At 37.8% G+C, this 20,896-nt stretch overlaps 2 protein-coding genes across 2 annotated transcripts; one reads left to right on the plus strand and one right to left on the minus strand.

Annotated features, from left to right (window-relative positions):
* The first annotated feature begins 8,137 nt into the window (after positions 1–8,137).
* LOC138185994 (uncharacterized) lies at positions 8,138–15,487 on the plus strand. Its single transcript, XM_069125395.1, has 4 exons — positions 8,138–9,542; positions 10,231–10,541; positions 10,770–11,033; positions 11,591–15,487. Exons 1-4 carry the CDS (start codon positions 8,269–8,271, stop codon positions 11,833–11,835), a joined length of 2,094 nt encoding a protein of 697 aa, XP_068981496.1. The 5' UTR covers positions 8,138–8,268; the 3' UTR covers positions 11,836–15,487.
* Positions 15,488–15,684: 197 nt separating this feature from the next.
* LOC138186439 (uncharacterized) lies at positions 15,685–17,840 on the minus strand. Its single transcript, XM_069126328.1, has 2 exons — positions 17,230–17,840; positions 15,685–17,142 (listed from the first exon to the last, which is right to left on the minus strand). The coding sequence occupies exons 1-2, from the start codon at positions 17,838–17,840 to the stop codon at positions 15,708–15,710; spliced, it is 2,046 nt and encodes a 681-aa protein (XP_068982429.1). The 3' UTR covers positions 15,685–15,707.
* Positions 17,841–20,896: the final 3,056 nt, after the last annotated feature.

A 20,896-nucleotide genomic window follows, 5' to 3' on the forward strand; every position in this document is an offset into this window, starting at 1 on the left:
ATAGCGGATAAATTTTTCATTCTCGTCAATCGAATTATTTAATTCTTTAGGACCAGTTCTCGTTCGCTTTTCTCTCCTTCATCTTCATCCCTTTCTTCGACAGTTGTATACATATAGTTTCATTGTATTCATTATACGATAGTTTCTTCGTTGCATATCTTGTTCGTAGCGTGTAGGAATTGAAGATAAATATTTATCTTGATCGATTAATCATCTCCTGTATAAAATTAAATCTGAAACAGTTATTCGTCGAGTTTCCTAAAATTATCTTTATCTCCCTTTCGAATCTCTGAAGAAAATTCCTATTTATTACACTGACATTTAATTTTTTGAAGTTAGATAGCACAAAAGGCTTTCATCTCGCATAATTTTCCTTTTCGTCCTTTTGTCCATTCTGTTTAACTACACGCTATAATTAAGTTTGTGAATCTCTGCACTCAACGTCTTTCATTAAAGAGCATTAAAAAATTACGCTGGATTTTCGCTGGATTATTTTGCATCACTGAATCAGCGTCTACAATTAAATCCAGTTTACGCGATAATACAGATGCCCACGATAATGAATAGAAATATACATATATTTTCGTTTGTGTTATTCTTTCACGGCAGGTTTACCGGGAACCCCATATCATAATATTACGATCCATCCATTTGCCTGATTAATTAACTTTCTTGCGTTTACGAAAAATCATCCACCCCCGCAATGTAATTAAGCAAATGGTCGTATTCGTTAACAAACCATTATGGAGTTCCAAGTATTCCATGTAAGTTTTTATGCTGCATAGAAAGAGATGATATATTTGTAAAACCACACGAGTTCGAAGCCTGAATACTAGTTACAAATGTTGTTAACGAACAACTACGCGACTTGTATTTTGTATGCGATTCGAGGGATTCGCGTTGAATACAAATTTCTCGTTCGTTTTAATTTATTTCCTCTTTCGTTTTCTTTAAACATATTCCTCGTCTCAATTTGACACTCGCGACAGATCGAACAGAAGAACTAAATAAATAATTGACGAACAACGACACGACTTCTATTTTATATAAAATTCGACTTAAAAGTTTCGTATCGAATATAAATTTCTCGTTCCTTTCAATTTATTTCCCCCTTCTTTTTCGTTAAACATATTCCTCATTTTACTCGCGATAGATCGAATGAAAGAACTGGACAAATAGACTCGCTAAAAAACAGATCAAACGTCGCTCGAGTTAAATGAAAAATGCTTCGCTTGTAGCTAAATGAAAGGCGTAGTAGTCTCCTTGTTTCTTGGCTCTGTTGAATCTAACTTTTGTAACAAAATTCGGCTTGTTTTTCTGCGTTCGTTCGCAAAAGAAAAACTCGTGAATGTTTGTACATCTAATACGTTTTTCTATTTATTTCGTTCGATCGCAATTATTCGCGCAAACACGTATGTTTACGAACATTTCACCAGAAAATCAGGCTACCGGAAAATGTTTCGCGAATAAAATTTGCATTCTGCATTCTTAATATTCCTATCGAGAAGCACGCGTGTGCCAGCGAATATCGAAAAGAGAGTAATTTTTGTAGAATATCGCTGACTGGTAAGAGATAGAAGTATGGACCAATTCAGTTGGCCAACGTATGCTACCGGCAATTTGGGGTTATCGAACGCGGAAACTAGTTAGTCTTCATTAAAACGAATATTACACACGGCTCAAAATTTGAAATTCTACCAGAATTCGATTAAAAATTTGTTGATTGCGTATTTATCATATGTCAGTTAGCGAGTAAATTATGCAAGTAAGCTAGGATTAACTTAATAGTATTGTTACCCATTCTGTGTCGAAGTTACATTTTCCATGTAACTGTCTCTATTATGAGAAATCGACACGCCATTCGTGTATGATAAAAATATTATAGGCTTTCTAAAATCCAACATTTAGTCAATTGTAACAATCGGTATTAATCCTTTCATAGGAATTACAATCACGCGTACAGACAACGTGAAAATATATCGCAGCTTGTGGTACGTACTGTCATGTCTATCATATTTATATCTTTAGTCGCATACGTTAATTCAACAAAGTACTGAGTCATCCGTAAAATTTGTAACAAAATGTAAAGAAGATTCGGAGAGCATTTATCTTTATAAAATTACGATCTTATTGAATGTTGCATCCACGGTCTTTCGTGATGTTTTCGTCATTTTCAGTGAAACATCCTTTCAGGCTTTTGCAGACCGATAGCTCACTCAATCTTGTGACACTCAAAAGTTTTGTAAAGCCTACAATGAATCGGCTAAGAACTTGCCACGAACTTCAACAAATTATTCCTTGACGAATTACCGATCAGTCACGAAACTGCGCAACATTTCCCAAAATCTCCTTAACTTATTTCGGAATTTCATTTTGATGGAAGATCACGTGTCGTGTTCCCAGAATTAGGAAAGTTTGAATTATGCCTGTCCACGAAACAGAAGTGTCAGGCGAACTCATTAGGAAAGAGAATTAATGTGGTAAGATATTTGCTTTCGCTTTCGAAGAAAGGAGAAGGAAAGAAAAAGAGAAGAAGCCTTGAAAAAGGTTTTGATTAATGTCGACTAGGATCGTTTAATCATGATAAAATTATGACGAGAAACGAGAATGAATCTACTTAAATCCATTGGTAAACTAGTCGTAACAAACGATTTAAATTAAAAGCTATTTGTATCCGAACAACGAAGGAAGGAAACAGCTGCTCCTTTCCCAAGAGTAGTCTGTCGAATATATTTAACGTGCTCATTAAATTAAAACACTTCAAAGTTTCACCTGAATGAAATTTCACTTTTTACTCGGATTCGTCCGTTCGCCGAGAAAACGTGCCGGGATTTGCAACGTTGTTCCTATAAATAACATCGGTCGAACTTTGTAGAATTGCTCGAACTGCATTTCGAAATTCAGCGTCCCAAGCTACCGAAGTTATCCCTCAAATCTTATCAAAGTGGCTCTATTGTCTATAATGGAATACGAAAGTGAAACATAATTTGGTGGAAATGTATATTACATACAACAAAATTTTCACAAGTTTATTAATTAAATGCCAACCAAGGATTCTACATTCGGTTACAAATCAAACATGATAAATGATACAATTTTGAACTGCTATTTTCGAGAAGGTTTGGAGCGTTCGTCGTTTTAAAGATCAAACAGAAACACGCAATTTTCCATTCGCTTGCGATCGACCGATCTTGGATCTTCTTCGGAAAGATAAACATCAAAGTTACGACCCAGGCATCGCGTTACCGCAAGTTTGCTTTACCCGGCATTCAGCTGAAAGTTACACACAATCAGGGAAATTAATATATCTACAGTCTCAACCCCTGTCTCTTTTCGAGCATCGACGCTATTCCGGTTAAATAGCTATAACTCGAATACCTGCTGCAGTAGTATAAGAAAATTATGATCAGATCGATGGTTGGCGTTTCAATCAGAAAGATATCAGGGCGATTTTGTAAAGTGGGGTTGAATTTTATTTTAGAATTCGGCTCGACTCATTAAACGAATATTAAATATTTCACGAAACGAATAAATATTCAATTTTTTTAGTTACATACGCATAACAAATTCGAGCAAAATTACAGTTCGTTAAAACAAATTGTACGAATGTATAAAAGTGAGCAGTTCCAGGAAGTTGAGAAGGCAAACACGCGTAATTTTGTGCAATTAATAATTAACAACTACGTGTCACATCTCAACAAACATGTGCATTCGTGACACGTTCTCCGTAAAACAAACTGATTCTTCGTGTGTGTATTTACTTACATGATGTAAGGGTTCGGCCTAAATGACACGATATCTACGATCATGGCAATTGTGGTGAATTATAAAACCTTCTTCAACGAACACGATACAGATAGTTATCGAGGACCGCATAAAATATATCTTCTAAATCCTATTTAAAATGTCGACGGTCTACTACGAAAGCAAACAGATCTACACGATACCGATCCCCTTGTAATATCCGCTTATCAGATCGCTTTCGATTCTAACGTGTGTTGCCACGAACTCGTAGTGAAAGTTTCAGTGTAGCCTCGAAGTTTGTCTCGAGAGATTTCACCTTATCCTTGATATCGCAGCCTTTCTTCGCTTTTCCTTCCATCTCTTTTTCCGATCTTTCTACGATCTTTTTCACGATTTTTCCTCGTTTAATCAACGAGGCAAGGTGAAATAACAAGTGGCAGTCGAGAACTCCTTCACAAAGAAAGAGAAGTCGTGTAAGTTTCTTCCTTCATTCTTCTTTCCTTTTGCTTGTTCATTTTTCTGTACTAAAAAAATACTTGCGTTGCCTCATGTAAACTTACCAAGGAAATATTGAAAATCCTTGCAGCTGACACAATAACGTTGCCGATAAATGACACCCGTTTCCTGCTTACGCAACTTTCCATCCCTCTGTCATGTAACAGCTAGCGCGCGATCGGCTCCGGGGCAGTTTCTAAAAGAATTACAAAAGTTTCTCCTTACTCTCTTTCTTGTTATTTACGATGAGATAGAGAAAGAGTTTCAAATAGCTTACTCTACCAAAATTTCGCTCATGTTGCCGATCGTTCGATCAGCTAGGAGTATCTTAATTCGTACTAATTGTATTATTACTCTATTTACCTTCCGCTTTCCTAACATAAAAGGATCGTGTCGAGAAGAATTTACTTTTGCTTATTTTATATAAATTCTCTCTCTCTCTCTCTCTCTTTCTCTTTCCTCGTATGCTCATGGAATCGAGCGATTAATCATTCAAGCCTGACATCGACCTAGCAAATTGGGATTACTTTACTTTCAAAAGCTCTCGGTTTGAAAACGACAACAACCGAGGACTCGATTAAATTCCGTGCTACCCCAACTTAACAGAGGCTCGAACGATGCTACTTTGCATTCGAATCACCCCGGGGTCATTCGATTTGTGTTATCTGCCCGTCTGCGGCACAGACGAGGAAACATTGTTGATTCGTTCGCTTATTGTTTCCGTTCCGACGCTCACGAACTCTAATCCAGAGTTTATTGGAAACCTAAAACGCGCTACTCTCTCGGAAATATCTCCGGTTAAACCGTATCCGATGAACGCGCCCTACCATTTTATTAAGCACTTCACATTTATGATGTAATCATATAACTATGTAATACGATAGGAAAAGTTTCGCGCCTCTATTCCCCCGCGTGGATTCTCTGTATAAATATCGGTAGAACTCAACGTGGTGTAATTAATGGAAGTCGGCGTCTCATAATGATTAACGTGTACGCATGAATACCACCGGGCTACGCGTACTCGTTCATTAGAGCTCTTTGAAGAATATGAAGTTTCCGTGCGCTAATTATTGTACATCGCAGATACCATGATTTAAAGTACCTTTGATTAGAATTTTGCAAGCAGTAGATTGCTCTGGGTTGTAACGTTGGATGACGCGATGACGTGAACGTGGAAACAGGATATGGAAACAGACAATGGAGAAATTTCAATCGATACTTTGGAATTTAAAATACGTCCTCGTATTTTTGTTCTTTTTTTTAATTGTAGTTTTGTTACGCCTCTGTTTCGCATGAAATCGGTCTTGAGAGAGCAAAAAATGATAATGTTTACAGCAATTAATCATGTATCTCGCGTGGAATCCGGTTCGAATTGATTCAAACGTGTGGAGACGATAATTAAATATTATTTGCATTTAATTTGCTGGTTTCTGTATGAACATGCTAACAACAATTTTATATCGTCATAACAATATTGTAGTAGTATTTATTTAATTCTTTCAGTTTCGAATACTTCCCAGCTATCAATCAGACTTACAACGGTACATAATCTTTACGATATAGCATTAATATTTCTCCTTTAACGTTTTAACACTTATTCCTCTAATTCTTGTTATAATTAACTTAAACTATCATAACGGTATTGGATCAATAGAATAACGATTATCTAAAGCTAACGGTTTACTCGAAATTAATTGCTATAAAGAAAACTCGTAAAATTTAATTCTAAATAACTTTTTCAGCAAACTTCTATAGTTTTTTCTGGTATTCCAAAAAAATAATCATCAGTTCGAACAGCGTTCTCTGAAAGTTTTCTAATCTGTCTTTATTGGACGTTTTTTCCCATTCGTTTGTTCACCCTGCACAAAAAAGAGTTCGTGACTGTTTGCAAAAGTTTTTGTACAAAAAACTTACTCGCTGCGACCATAGTGAAACGTTACAGCATCACAAATCCTGACGTTAACAAAGCACCGAAACATGTACCGTTCTAATTCAAATAATGTAAAAAGAACGCAGCGTTCATCGACGGAAATGATAAAGTTGCAAGATGAAGTGAAACGATCGGACAGAACGCTTCTAGAAGTAACAGAGTTCCAACTTTCCTTGCTTTCTGAATTTCATATTAACTTTCTTGAAATAGCTCTTCTCCGTTTAACGTAGAATATTTTATCTTTTAATATAAAAGTAAAATCGTCAAATGTCGAAGCAATTGTCAAGCAAAAATACAAATCTGTCAATTTGTCCTTTTTGTTACAAGAAGATTTTGATTCCAGACATCAAACTACATTCACGGTTGCAAATAATACCACTAAACATCGTTATAACTTTTATTATGCTCGCATTGCATTGTATTTTCCTTTTACGCTCTTCATTTTCCTATCTTACGTCTTTTCGTTGTATGACTGCGCTTAGTCGGTTGTTTTGTTCTCTTTCTTTTTTACTATAGATTCTTCCTACTTAATATTTCCTTTATTATCAGAAGAACGAATATATAAGAGATAAATAACGCGGGACAACAAAATAGGTTACAATAGGAGTCACCGTGAAGTTCGATCTTCTAATATCCAAAATAACTCTTTCGTCAGAATATGACGTAATCGCATTTACGATAATACCACCTACGCTGTTCGAAGGATTTTACATCAATCCCTTTGTTCGCGCGAACTCTCAACTAACAACTAACTCCTCCGCGTAAAACCTTCCAACTAACGTCAAATATCTGGAAGACGCGGACATTCTTAAACATCATTATCGATAACGATTAACGAAAATATCAAACAAGTTATTAGTTTTTCCCTTCTTGTTACCACCTTCGTCTCGATTTCCATCGATACGTTACGAAACAGAACTCTTGTTTCAATCATAATTAAAACTGTAACCACGATTAAAATGATATTCGATAAATCCTTGACGAGAAACGACAAATGTCGTTCTTATCGGCAATAGAAAACACTGTAAAGTAATCGTGTCATTACCTACAGCCTTCGAGAAATACGACTTCTGTTTCCACAAGTCCTTCTTAATTCTTATCCCGACTCGTTAATCCCGAACAAATTGGCTATTCGTCACGAAGCAGAAAGGAAAAAAGGCTTGCTACTGGAAACGACCCAAGCAATTATCAGCCATCCAACAAAGAAGCCACGTTCGTTTGCCACGAAACCAACCTTTCGCCCGACGAAGCTTGCGAGAAACACAGAATTGTTTGTTGTCGAATTTGACGTGGTAAAGTTATTATAACGAGGCGAATAATTAAACGCGTTAAACCATACCAAATGAGTTTCTGTTCGAAACAGAAACGAAGATTTAATTCGAATTGTTGGACTCTAATCGGAGAGCCGTTATCTCGAATTAATTCTCATACGAGTACATCGACATTGATCGATAGACAGTTTCATTTTAGAATCAAACTGAGAAATTTTTGGCAAGAAACTACGATCTGACAACCGATGAATTTTTAAAGGGAATCCTGAGCGAAACTGTGTTTGCTTTGGGATTCGTTAAATGGTTTCGAGGGAGATAATAAAGTTTCGAACTCGACGCCAAGCTGATTTGCGATCCACGACCAAGCGTCGAAGGAGTTTATTGGGTCGAGAGAATTAACTGGCTTCCTTGAATTAACTGGATGCTCGGTGAATTTCGAACCATTGGATTGGCTGCTGTCAAGCCCGACCTTCGCGACGCCACGGCGGATTTTTTGACATGATTCTGTCGATCCCTTGTTACCTTGAAAATCTATCGAATGTACAAGCTGATTCAACTTTTATGTATACGGCGACGATTTACGATTAAAAGAAGAGGTCGATAAATATAAATTTTCAAAATCTTTTATAATTATATCCAATGGTAATTGTATCTAACTTCCTAACAAAAGTATGTGATGGTAAATTTCCAGACACCACGATCGAATCATCCTGTATACCGGAACTACGATTACATCGAAAACATCAAGGATCTCGCAAATCCCAGCCCTTCTAACGCGTTGTCGTCGAAAAATCTGATTCTGGTTGCAGCCTGTAACGCTTTCGGAAGATGTACAGGAAGTTCGCCGTCATGTTGCTGACCGCGACCATCCTATTCCGTGTCGCTTGCGAATTGTTCGAACCGAATTACTCGGACAACTATTCCAACTTATATCCTTTTGTAGAAAAGTGGGCCATGACCAGTCACACGAAAGTGTTGACCGTGGTATTCGATGATTACGAGTACCATCGTGCGTTTGATATTCCTCGTGGTATTCTAGTCGGCTTAAACGTCTCCACCAAACTAGTCAGCCTAAAACATGTAATATCTTTGAAGTACAAGAACATGAGACATGATTATCATACCATAGAGACAGAAAGCTGCGTGTTGCTGTTGTTCTCGAACGTGGATCATCTCAGGGATATCCTTAGTTCTCCGCATTTGATGTCGTTCTGGCATCCAGAAAATTTCTATATTCTTCAAGAACAGAGTCTACAATTCTCCGATTCGTCGGTATACGAGAGATTTTGCAAGTGGGCGTTCGAGAGGCTTTGGAGATTTAGAAGGGTTTATAAGCTGCTTTTGTTCGCCGCTGACAAAGTGATTCGATACGACCCTTTCGATTACGCTGCTCGTCACACTGGGTATAGCGTTAACACCAGCTGCGATTGGAACTGTGTTAAATCGAACAGGGACGGTTTTCTGTTGATCAACGGACCAAATACCACCGATATATCGGATTTTTTCATCAAGGATAGAAGAGACTTTAAATTATCCCCGTTAAAAATCTCCATCTTCGAAACGAGCACGATATCTTTCAAGAACGGCCAATTTTCCGGATTAGACTTCAAATATCTCGAAGAAGTTTGTAAAATGATGAACGTGACGTTCGTTCTAATTAGATCGAAAGATAGATTCGGCTGGGAAGAGAACGGAGTATTTTTTGGGACTATTGGACATTTGGTCTATAAGTTTGCAGACGTATCGTTCAATCATTTTTTCATTAAAGACTATTTCACCAGGGAGCTGGAGTTTACGACGCCGATCACCAGCGATAAATTATGCGTGCTTGTTCCTAAAGCACCACCAATCCCTGATTATCTTGTGATCGTCAAGATCTTCACTGGAGGAGCCTGGTTGTTAGTGTTCGCCACGCACTTCGTTATCTCGATGATTTATACGATTTTGAAGAACGAAAGGTTCGAAGCTATTCGACAAGGCGGAACAGTATTTTTCTGCTGCGAATATCCGACTGGCTTTTACTTCCTCGAGAATCGAAACGGAGGCGTGGTCAAAATCGCTCCAAAATTTACGAAGAAGCAAACGTATGGCGAAGCACACGGGTGAGTAAGTGCTGAAAATACGAAATGTACAGTCTGTTGGTTCTCTACCTTTCGAAAGATTTCATCAAAGGCAAAGGAGAGATTGCGAGGAATTGTCGTATCCGCTTGCCAGGATACATCGATATTTCGCTTGCGTATTGGCGAGTCATTGTTTGAATAAAATATGAGTTTACACAAAGTACGAAAGGGAGAGATATGAGATAGAGTTAGTACGGATGAAAACGGGTCGAGCTTTTATCATAAAGAGATATATGTGAGTATATAAAACGGTCGCAAAAACTGTCGAGTTTTATCAAGTTCTTCGTAGTTTACATTGTATTACCGCAATAAGTAATTTTAAAATATGAAAGTAATATTTTAGAAAATATTTAAAGGAAGACTTTGATTTAGACAAGTTGATATCATTTCAATTCCCCGGTTGCTCGAAATCGCTTTTTATAAAATCGCTTTTAATAAAATTTCTTCTGGCTTTCGGAACGATAGAAAGTGGTAAAATTGGCTCGATAAATATAATACGCGTCAACGTTTTAACGAATCCTACATTAATTTCCCTATTTGAACGTCAATTTGTTTCTCTTTTTACGAACCTCGTCATTCACCAGGCTCGATTATAATATAAAAGAAGAGGAGATGAAAGAGTATTAGAACTATTTATTGCATACGATGATTATTCTCGTTTTGCTAACAGAATTTACCTAGTCGAGAAAACGCCAAATGTTCGATCGACGATAAAAACGAAGAAAGGCCACTCGAAGCGATTCAACGAAATGTGTTTGTCCTTTGTCACGTGGTTGGACAGATATTTAACAAAAGTCGTATTTCAACTGATGCAGCCCTTTAAATTGGGCCAGGCTTGGTTCCCCGAGAGGTTGTTGATAATGTGCAGTTTGTTTCTAAGTTTGATCCTTAATGGGATTATCACCTCTCAGCTTGCCTCTAGTTTCAGTAAAAGAATGTATTACGAGGACATCAATACCTTGGAGCAGCTGAAAGAAAGCGGTAATACTCCATTTTTGAATATTCATTTTGTTCCTTAATCTATTACGTTTTACGCTTTAACGTAGAAGAAATTATTCTCAGTTAATCTCTTTTAAATCTATTTACAAAGAGGTGATTATTCTTAACGTTTCAGTTGTATAGTAATAGACTCGAAATGCTTGAAGAAGAAAAATGATATACACGGTATGGCTATCGCATCTTTGTAAATCTTGGAATTATGCTTGGCAGGTCTCACGATTTTAACCGACACCAGAGATATTCTCGACGACGCGTTGACTGACATTACATCGCCAATAATCAAACAACTAAACGATAGATTAGAATACGCGAACAAATCGGAAGTGTATAGAAGATTATTTAAAGCGAAGGATGCTGGTTATCTTCATCGACTCGAGACACTGCCATTTAAATACAGCGAGAAAGAAATGGAAAGTCTACACGTCGTCAGCGAATGTCCGAAGGAATACATTCTCGCCAATATAATTACAAAAGGTTCGTATAGCAAATAAATTGTTCAAAACGATTAGCTGATCGGATATCGTAGGACAGTTATCCGTACATTTTTATTTCACCATTGTCTGAAGAGTAATCCTCGTCGATATGTGCGAATTCGTAGTATCGTTCCACTAATTGTTTCGAGCAACATAGTTCGAGATTACTCTTTCGCATTTTTATCCTTATCGTTCCTCGCTACCTACTACTCTACCGATATTAAATTCTTAAATATCCGCAAAACCCAGACAGGTACCTCCTTTGCAAGTTATCTCATTTCCTTACTCATTCACTCACCACCAGCGATTAATCAATAAATTCTGCATTCCCTACCACCGATTATCTTTCACTCTCTTCTTCCATCGATTCATTATTATCTCAACTATGTACCATTATCTTCTACTTTCTCGTCATCCATCTCGCCGATATCATTTATGCCGTTAACTCGGTTTAGAAATTTAAACGAATGCTTACAATTCGCAGCTATATGTATAACCACACGTCGTTTGTCAGATCGAAATTTCCAGCTGTATTGTAAAACGTGAACGTTATTCCAGGATCTCCATATGGTGGTCGTATCAACAGCATTCTCAGCCGGTTAAACAACGGTGGTTTCTATGGAAAGTGGTATCAGAGCATATACCAGTCGCAGAAACGGCCGGCGCTGGTGTTGAATGGCTCGACGATGCATAGGAAGATCACGATCCGGCATTTATTCATCCCGTTTGGGATACTGTACATCGGACTGGCCATGAGCATAATCGTATTTATCTACGAGTGTCAGCAAAACAACGTTCGATAATTTGCACGTCCTCCGCTCGGAGAAATGCGTCGGAAATGGTTGTACCTGGCTGGAAGTAAAAAGCGGCAACTGACGTGGAAATCGTTCCGCCCTGTCCACATTCTATTTTGCTCGATGGCTAGAATGAAACAAATGGTGCGAATGAAACGCGAAGAGTCCCGGCTGAAGGAGATGTATCATCTTGTCTTTCCTTGTCTTCGAGAAGAAAGAATATTCTTCTCGTTTACTTGGCGCTTTGGCCAATTTCTTACCGTTTAAAACGATCGACGGGTTTACATATATCAACACCTACATTTGTCATTATTTTGTCTTTTTTTCATAGTGCAAAAAGATACTTCAGCGTTTTCGATCTTATCCATTGTCCAATAGACTTTAATAATTCATTCAACGATAGTTATCTTGTTTGAACAATAGGACTGTTGCAAAGAATACGCAGGAGTCGATAGAAGCAGAATTGTTTCTGTTTTTTCTTTTTGTTCATTCGTACATGATTTTATATAGCGAAATATCTTCACGACTAGAAGTTTATCTCTGGTTTCATGAGACAACAAAATTTTTGTCGTCATATCCATATTCGTCACAGGATCAAAGGAACATAGCGAGAATTATATCGAACATCGGTATTGACATTGACTGTCTGGCACTGGTTGTCCCATTTTACTTCAATTTCCACGCTACGCAACGCTTTCGGCATTATCTATCCATTTCCCGCTGTGAAGACGACTTTTCAAACAATTAAACGAACCACTCTGTTCCATCTGCAATTGAATAGGCTTTAATCTACTCGTATCTCAATGCTATTTTGCGAATAATCTATTCAAAATTCTGAAAATACCTTTTACAAAAAAGGTATCACTTTCGTAATATCTTGGTTTCTCTTCGTGGAACTTAACGCTGGACTTTGCTTACAGATTGCGAAGCTAAAAGTTATCTTACTTTAGAGTTACTCTAATAGGTCCTTGGAATAATTTCCACGAACGAACTGTGAGTGACACGATACGATGCAAGTTCGAGTATAGGACGTGGAGAATTAAGTTTTACGTAATTATGCAACGAACGAGTTTAAGGAAAAGTAAGCTCTTTGAAGGGATAAGACACGCATCTAAGTTAATCACTCCCACACCACGCTTAACTTCGTTCAAGTTCTTAGTATGCTGATCAGCGAACCGCGAGCAGCCCGATCGTTACAGTTTCAAGAGTCTTTTGGAATTTTTTTACGAAGAAGCTATACAATTTTTCCGATTGACATTTTACATATATATTCTTTGATGTTTCGGTAACCTGCACAAATCTTTTAAAGAGAAATAATTAAAATTGAGTGCACTTTCGAATACAGTCGATCATTAGAAAAATCAATTTTGTCAAAGAAATACGATAGAATATTCTGTTAAAGATGAAGATCGCTGGTAAGGATTTTTGTCATTCGAAAGAATTATCTTACATAGAATTCCCTTTGACGTTCTCTCGTTCTAAGTATCTCTTTTGCGAATAAATTCTCTCGATCGTTAAAAATATACTAAATTCGGTCGTTTTCCCCCGTGACTCGTTCCACCTCCTGAAATTTTGAAAGATGGATCTAGAAGAGGATTTTCCGAGTGTACATAGCAGCAACAAACGATGTACAATTTAAGTATCAAAAAGACGAGAATATCTGCAACGTCGATAAATGTATACGTATAGAAGTCTGAGAAGTATATCTAAGAACTGTCTCTTACCTTCGTGTAATTACGTATATGTTAATTGATCTGTTTGTCCGCGTTCAAACGTTTAACGAGCCGATTTTCTTCTATTTTCTAATTTAACGTGGGAAAATATTGGCTAAGGAGATCTCTCGGTATAGTTCTTAATCGTTGTTTCAACAAAGTAAAACGCTATTCTAAGTTCAGAAGATAGGGACGTGCTTCGTACTCGCCGAACACAATCACAATTTCAAACCACGACACGCAATCTTCTTCGACATAATGCCCACATTGCCACGATCTCGTGAATAGTAATTTCAGCAACCATCTTATCTGCGATGAAACGCGGTCACACGGTAATTTCATGATGCTCAAAGGATTATGTCTAAAATTTACCAGAACGTGATAATAACGCGGCGTGCATTCGTTTGACGCCGTTCAAGCGTTAATTTTCTCTTCTCGAAAGCAAAACAATCGGTTTTGCGACGTAATTGAGTCAGATAGCACAAAAGTATCCCTATTCTATCGACAGCATCTCGTCGTTCACGACACCCTCTTCATCGTTTTACGATTATAGTCGCATTTCATATATCCACTCATCTGTAGAACATTAAAACGATTCCGATCAAATAACGAATGGAAGAGTTTCTTTATTCGTCCCATTTTCATCGTTAAACTAATTAATGTTTATTCTCTAACGGAATTATCCGTTAATCTACCTGCATGTAATAAAATTTATGATATTCTTTGTAATACAAACGCATTCGTTTATCAATTATATTGATTTACTGAAATGTACAGAGAAGAAAAACAAATTTTAACCTGTGATCAGTACTTTCCATCGACGTGTAGTTTTTAACGATTCTAGCCGCATTTTTACACGTTTTTACACGTAACAGAAAAAACAAAAATAAAAACAAAGTGGATGACGGCTGTGTTCAGAAGAGTAGAACATGGAAAATGGATGCCCCACGAAGCGAGATTTATATGCATATCTTTTATAGCGCTATTTATAATTCAGCTTAACAGCTTTTACGAATTCATTTATGGAACGACAACCGACTATTGCCAGACTATTGTACCGATATATACATGAAAATTAGAAACGAACAGTATGAGCAGTATAAAAGAATAAGCAAAATCAGTCGTGTAGGAAATTACATAAAGACTATGTTTTCTGCAAAGGCACGAGATTTTCGTTCTCTGATCGCGCTGATTTATTTCAACAGATTCAGATTCAATCGTTTCCGAGGACAACGGGAAAAAGAGTATCAGAGAAGCACTCTCGTAACACAGACAGGTACAACTTAATCGCATTTAGTGGAGCATCTGCTGTGAAGAAACGAAGTACGTGCTTAGAATATTAAATCCATCGAGGTGCGACCATCGTTCGCGTGATTTTATAATAATTCTAAAACGCTTCTATTATAATTAATGCACCAAACGTCACGATATCAAATTGCATTTAACGTATTATAGCCGTGATTTACATACACTTTTAATTGCTTCTCATTAATAACGATGTACATAGAACCTCATTAGTACATCGGCTTAATTATTAATCAATCTTCACGATGCGACCTGTATAATTAATGATTCGGTTGATTAAGTCGTTTGATCGAAAGCAACGAGTGTACATTTTTTATTTCCTTATTTCTTCGTTTATAATAGATAATAGAAAAAACAATTATCGATCTGTTTCTGTTTAAAGTAGGTCAAAAGATATTTCCTTTTATCATGTCAAGTAGATGAATGGAGACAAATAATAGATAGGATCGCTCGTGTCTCAACGACGCGAAGAAGGATTGGTTCAAGCGAAAATAACAAATCGTCGATTCGGCCGATCACCAGCTGTTCTGTTCTTAAATTTACCAGTATTCCGCCTGGAAAACCAAACAAATGGGAAAATAAGAAGCAAGTAAAAAAAATGTCAGAAATTGTTTCATCGTGGAAAAAACTGTTGGTCTACTCAAACCGTTAGTGGGATGTCAACATTGAAAATACGCGGTATAAATCCAAATAGAAAAATTCGTGTTAACTGCACGATAGTGGTAAAACTTTTTTGTTACACAACCAACAAACAAAATACATATTTTATATTTTTTCTCTGTTTCTGGTCACAAGCAATTTCTCGGTTTGAATGTTCCCCCAAAAAAGAAATAAATTTTGAAACGAGCATTCCTTTTGTTTATTTTAACATTTTCTTGTGCTTCGTTTCGCGATGTACAGTTCCACGAAGAACATCACGGTAGATCCAAACAGACCAACGAACAGCAATAAAAATGTTAATAAATAATGATCCAGCGATAACCTGATCCTACCGCTCATCCAGCTCTTCATCGCCGCCATATCCTTGTTCAATCTCCTTTTCTTTATCTTAGCTATCTTAATACGATACAACATATCATCGAACCAGAAATTAAGCAGACCCGCTTCTCTCAACCTTAACAACACAAAATCGACTTTCTCTGCGTAAGGTGAATGCAATCTTGACACGTAAGACACTCTATAATTCATCGGACATTCGTCCACCAAGTTCAATAGGGGATTTCCTTCTTTGTCGAAATAGTCGGAATCTTCGAGCTCCAACGTGTAATATCTGGTGATGGCGATTTTATCTTCGTACGCCACAATATCCTTCGTAGATCGTTGAGTGTTAATCACATGAATTCTCCGAGCCAGCATCGCGTCTAGTTCGGAATCGTCCAGGAACACGTTCTTCAGATTCGCATACTTGGTGATCACGATCTTTCCAGAATCTACTACATCTTCTAGATTATGTAGCTGAGGGTAATGGAACGGTTTACTTAGGCTAGATACCAAGACGCTTTGATACAGCCCATTGAGGATAAGAGCGAAAAATAGGGTGCCGAGGAGTAGAGCTCTCTGCGCTGGAATTTCGCTTGTTTGAAAGGGATAGGTAAAATACTCGATAAAAATGATCGGCCTTTTGATGTATCGGGGAATTTCTGGTGGTTCTTTGTAATTAGATACATCAGAGGAACGATGTTCTTTGACTGGAAAATAATTTTTTATTCCACTTTTGGGAAGACACCATGCTTGTGGTTTACTCGTTGAACGATTAATTTCTAATCGTCGACTAGAATTGGCACATTTATATTGACGTCGCAACGATTCGCTAATGTGTTTCACCAACCACCACAGGAACGTAACCGTAATGTTATATGCTATTAGCAGAAACCATAAGCTCTTCTGAAACGGTAAGAAAGGCATGTAAGCCTTGGGTACCAGACCAGAATCGGGCGACACGAAGCACAGCTTGTCCTCGTACATGGCACAGGTGAACTGAAACTTTCGAAATTTGCTATAAACCTTGACGAAAAATCCGGTGATAACCATGTCCACGTTTCTAGTCTCGATGCCTGTCAACGAAGTAGCGAATGGATCATCCATGAAATCAACCTTCCTCATAGCTTTTATACGAAATTTTGCCCTCATCGCCTTCTCCAGAGCAAACGCCACATTAGCGTCTGGTTTGCTCAATTCCAGTCTATTCCGAGTATCATATGAAACGTTCATTAGCAGAGACTCGAACACGAGCACGTTTAGGGGATAATGATTCAAATTTTGGAAATTCTCGAATAACCTTGTATCTCTGTTCAGTCGAAGAATCTCGTCTGGATATCCCGAATTATTACCTTTTGGCGGATTTTGAGGAAGATCGTACTCGCTGGATAGCTTGGTAAGATGATTTTTCTTCAAACATGATTTGTATACCCTGCCAAAGCCATTGTTGGATTGTTTCTCGAGCGGCATGTACCTGGTCAGACATCGAAAATCATCGTCGACAACGACGATTCGATGAACGTCGTACTTTCTCCACAAGTTTATGAAAGCCTCCGTCCAGAGCGTGGTGACTACTTTTCCAGTGAAGATAATCAAATACTGGTTTCCGGCTTTCCACAGATTCCATTGCCAATAAACGAAGATGTTAAAACTGGACAAATCTTGAACGACGAAGATCCAAGTGAGTCGTAGCCTGCTCATCCAAGTGGCCTTCAGGGACAGATCCCTCGCCCTGACTTTGTAGGCCTCGATCGAATTCTGCCCGATATAGCTCAGCAAAAATTCGATGGAGCTCGATTGAAACTCCGGCAGTATTACGGAGAACGTGAGCGGATGAAACTCAGGGGATTGGCGAATGAAATTCAACACCAGCCTCAGGTTGTCAGTCTCCTGGCTAGATAAGGGCTTGCTCTCGATCGACGAGTAGAATTTATCGTGGTTCCGAGAGTGTTCCGCCGAAGTGGAGGATTTTAATAAAAGCAAAATACCGAGAGGGATCAGATACGTTGAATATAACATTTCTCTTGGTCTCTATCGTATTTTATATCGTATTTATTATTATTTTAACTAACGCTACACCGGAGACTTATCGTTTCCTTCCTCTTCGTGGAATATCGTAGAAAGTTTGTTATAAAAGAAAAATGGCATTAGCTGCACAACAGCTTTATAATCTCCTTGACTATTTTTAATTATTCAGGTTAAACGACACTACGTAGTTCTGCGGCTTTTAAAATGCCATCTTAATAATCTCTTGTTCGCTAGAAAAAACCATTTATTTACTATTAATACCTCAGATAGGAATAGTTGATTATATCGGGAAGAAGAGAACACTCGCGTCAAAGCTGGCGCACGATAACGTCGAAGACAGAAGAATATTATCTATGCACATGCAGATGCGAGCGGTTTTAAGCTAGAACAGAGAACTGTTATGGGAATTTTAATACGACATATATGTAAATATTCATGCACCAGTTTGATAGAAATCTACAAAAATAAGAGGCTGTTGGCGAGATTGCAATCGAAAAGATGTAAAAGTTACGAGATTAACGATCAGGTTTGAGGAGTAGAAACATTGTGCTAATCGTTCGGATCGATAGCGTCCTCGGAAAGGAATATCCGAGCAGCGACCTAAAGCACTGTCGTAAATCATTCTGTTCCATGCGTAAGTAAATCAATAACGCGGCCAGTCTGGCGGACCAGTGACAGTTATTTCTCATTTTTCTGCGAAGTTGACGATACGAAAAGGTGGTGAAACGAACTGTGATCTATCGTCGATCTTTTTCACGCGAGTTCTCGCAGATAACGATAGCAGAACCTAGTGTTTAGAAGAAATAAAATGGTTTGAAAACGAGTTTGTCGCGAGTTAGTCCCAAGAAAAGAACTATTAGCTTCAGCTTCTTCGAAAGTTTCTGAAAAAGTTGAATAATGTATTTGAAAGTCGATGAGTAGAGCAAAATAGCCAATAGACTTTAACATATATTATACATATGTCACCGTTCATGAATTAAGGAACAATTTGCTAATGTTAAGCGTAACGTGTATCAAAATAATTCGTGTAATAAAATCTTTGAAACATACTATAATTTAGTATCGAGTCAATTTTCTAGTAACTATATTGGCGATCAAAGTTAAGATTTCTTCTAAAATCTCTAACTAAGAAGGATAAATGAAGCACCGTTCTAAAAATGGTAATATAAGATTCCAAGTACGGAATATATCGCACTCCGATATTATCGCAAATCCGATATTAAAATCAAGAGTTACTCCTCACAGTTAGTCCCCATTCTCCTACCCGTCCAATCAACTTCTTTACTTGCAAACACAATTAATTTTACTGAAAGTGAAAAACTCGAGGGGAAAAAAAAGAGTGGCCGATCGTATAGATACGAACAATACAAAGTGAAAAGATCGCGGGTACAAAGTAACCATTCGATATCGCAAACACAGACTCTTCCTTTTTCTGTCCTTATCTGCTTATCCGATATCGAACGTATACGAACGGCGATTCGTCTTTCCGAAAGGAGCAAAAAAGTAGAAAAATAACAGAATGAAAAATAAAGCGAGTATACAAAAATGAAAAGTGAGAAAGAAGTGAAACTGCCGTAAGAAAAATGAATAAAAACAATGATTCTTATCAGCGAGAAAACCTGGAAAATTTCGCCTCGAGGATCTAATAAAGGTAGACCGTAAAAAGGTTCGTTATCGTTCTTCTCTTCGAGTTTCACTTTCTTAACTTTCAAGTATCACCCTCGCGTCTGACTAACGCGGGCTTTCGCTACTTAAATTTCGACGAGAGCCTAGCCGCGTCGAAATATTTCATGCCATTTTCCGGCATCTATCTCCTCCTGCTGTGTTTGCCCCGAGCAAATCGAGCAAACGTTTTCATCGCAATGTGGCTCCTCCACGTCAAACGTCGAAAGTTTGACAGGTCGTTTAACTGAATATTACTCCATGCGGACGACGATGATTCGCTTTATGTACTTTTCTTCTTCGTTCCCTAATTCTTCGTAGCGTCTTGACGTTGACTTCCAAATTTCTGTAATCTCAAGTTGACGTAACAATTCTTTTTTTTTCTTTACAAATTGTTACGGGCGTTTTCCGTTTGTTTCCTATCCCTTAGGATTAATTAATTAAGATTTAATTAACACTTCGCCATTTACTCGACCTCTCTAAGAATACAGGCTTTAATTAAAGGTTACTATAGATTTTTGGTGAGAAGTTAATTAATATGTAACGAGTCGCTAGATCTTTAATACGCTTGACGACCGTATTTCAAATTAATTTCATGTAGCAAAAGTCGAGGTTTATCGTACGATGTACACAATTAAATGCCGTGTCAATTAATACGACTGCACGCAAATATGAAATTTTTGCTCGCGTGAAAATCGAGGATTATCCCAGATAAATAAGAAATCAATTTGTTTAATCCATCGATCACAAATATTCCTTAACGCTTATGCTTCTCCCTGAAAGGATCTGACGTTTAAGTTTCCCAATAAATCTATTTCGTCGTACGTAATAGTTATACAAGTGTCGGACGCTATGTTACTCGATAAATCAACCAAAACCCTTTCTCAGAGTGTTCTATTGCCGTCACGCTCGAGTATGCTTGGCATTTTCCAAACGACACGGCCACTATCGCGTATGTTTCCGTTTAATCTAGACCATCGGTCACCGTGTCATCGTTAAATTGCTTCATTAAATTTTCACCAGCAACCAAGCTTCCAATATATTGGCCAGATAATATTCGAGATATGTATGCGTAAATTTCGACACTCGTGCTGTTTCGCTCCGTCCTTCCCCTTTTCTCTTTTCTTCGATATGATTCGAGTCGGAGATGCGATCGCACAGATAGTCGTTGGAAACTCGAACGAGGATGATCGAAGGTAGAGAGTCAACAACACCGGAAGGTGTTCAATCAGCCAATAAGTTTCTGATCGAACGCGACGAGGCTGAATTGTCTCGAAAGACGTCGGATAAATAAGGATCCGAGTAAACAGAACGTAATTGCCTATTTCTGTAGCGTTGACGCTTCTGCGTCGCGCGTTGGTTATTTGCATTTGACGGAAAAGCGC

Source organism: Bombus flavifrons, chromosome 13, assembly GCF_040668555.2.
Source record: "Bombus flavifrons isolate JBK064 chromosome 13, iyBomFlav1_principal, whole genome shotgun sequence".
NCBI lineage: Eukaryota > Metazoa > Arthropoda > Insecta > Hymenoptera > Apidae > Bombus > Bombus flavifrons.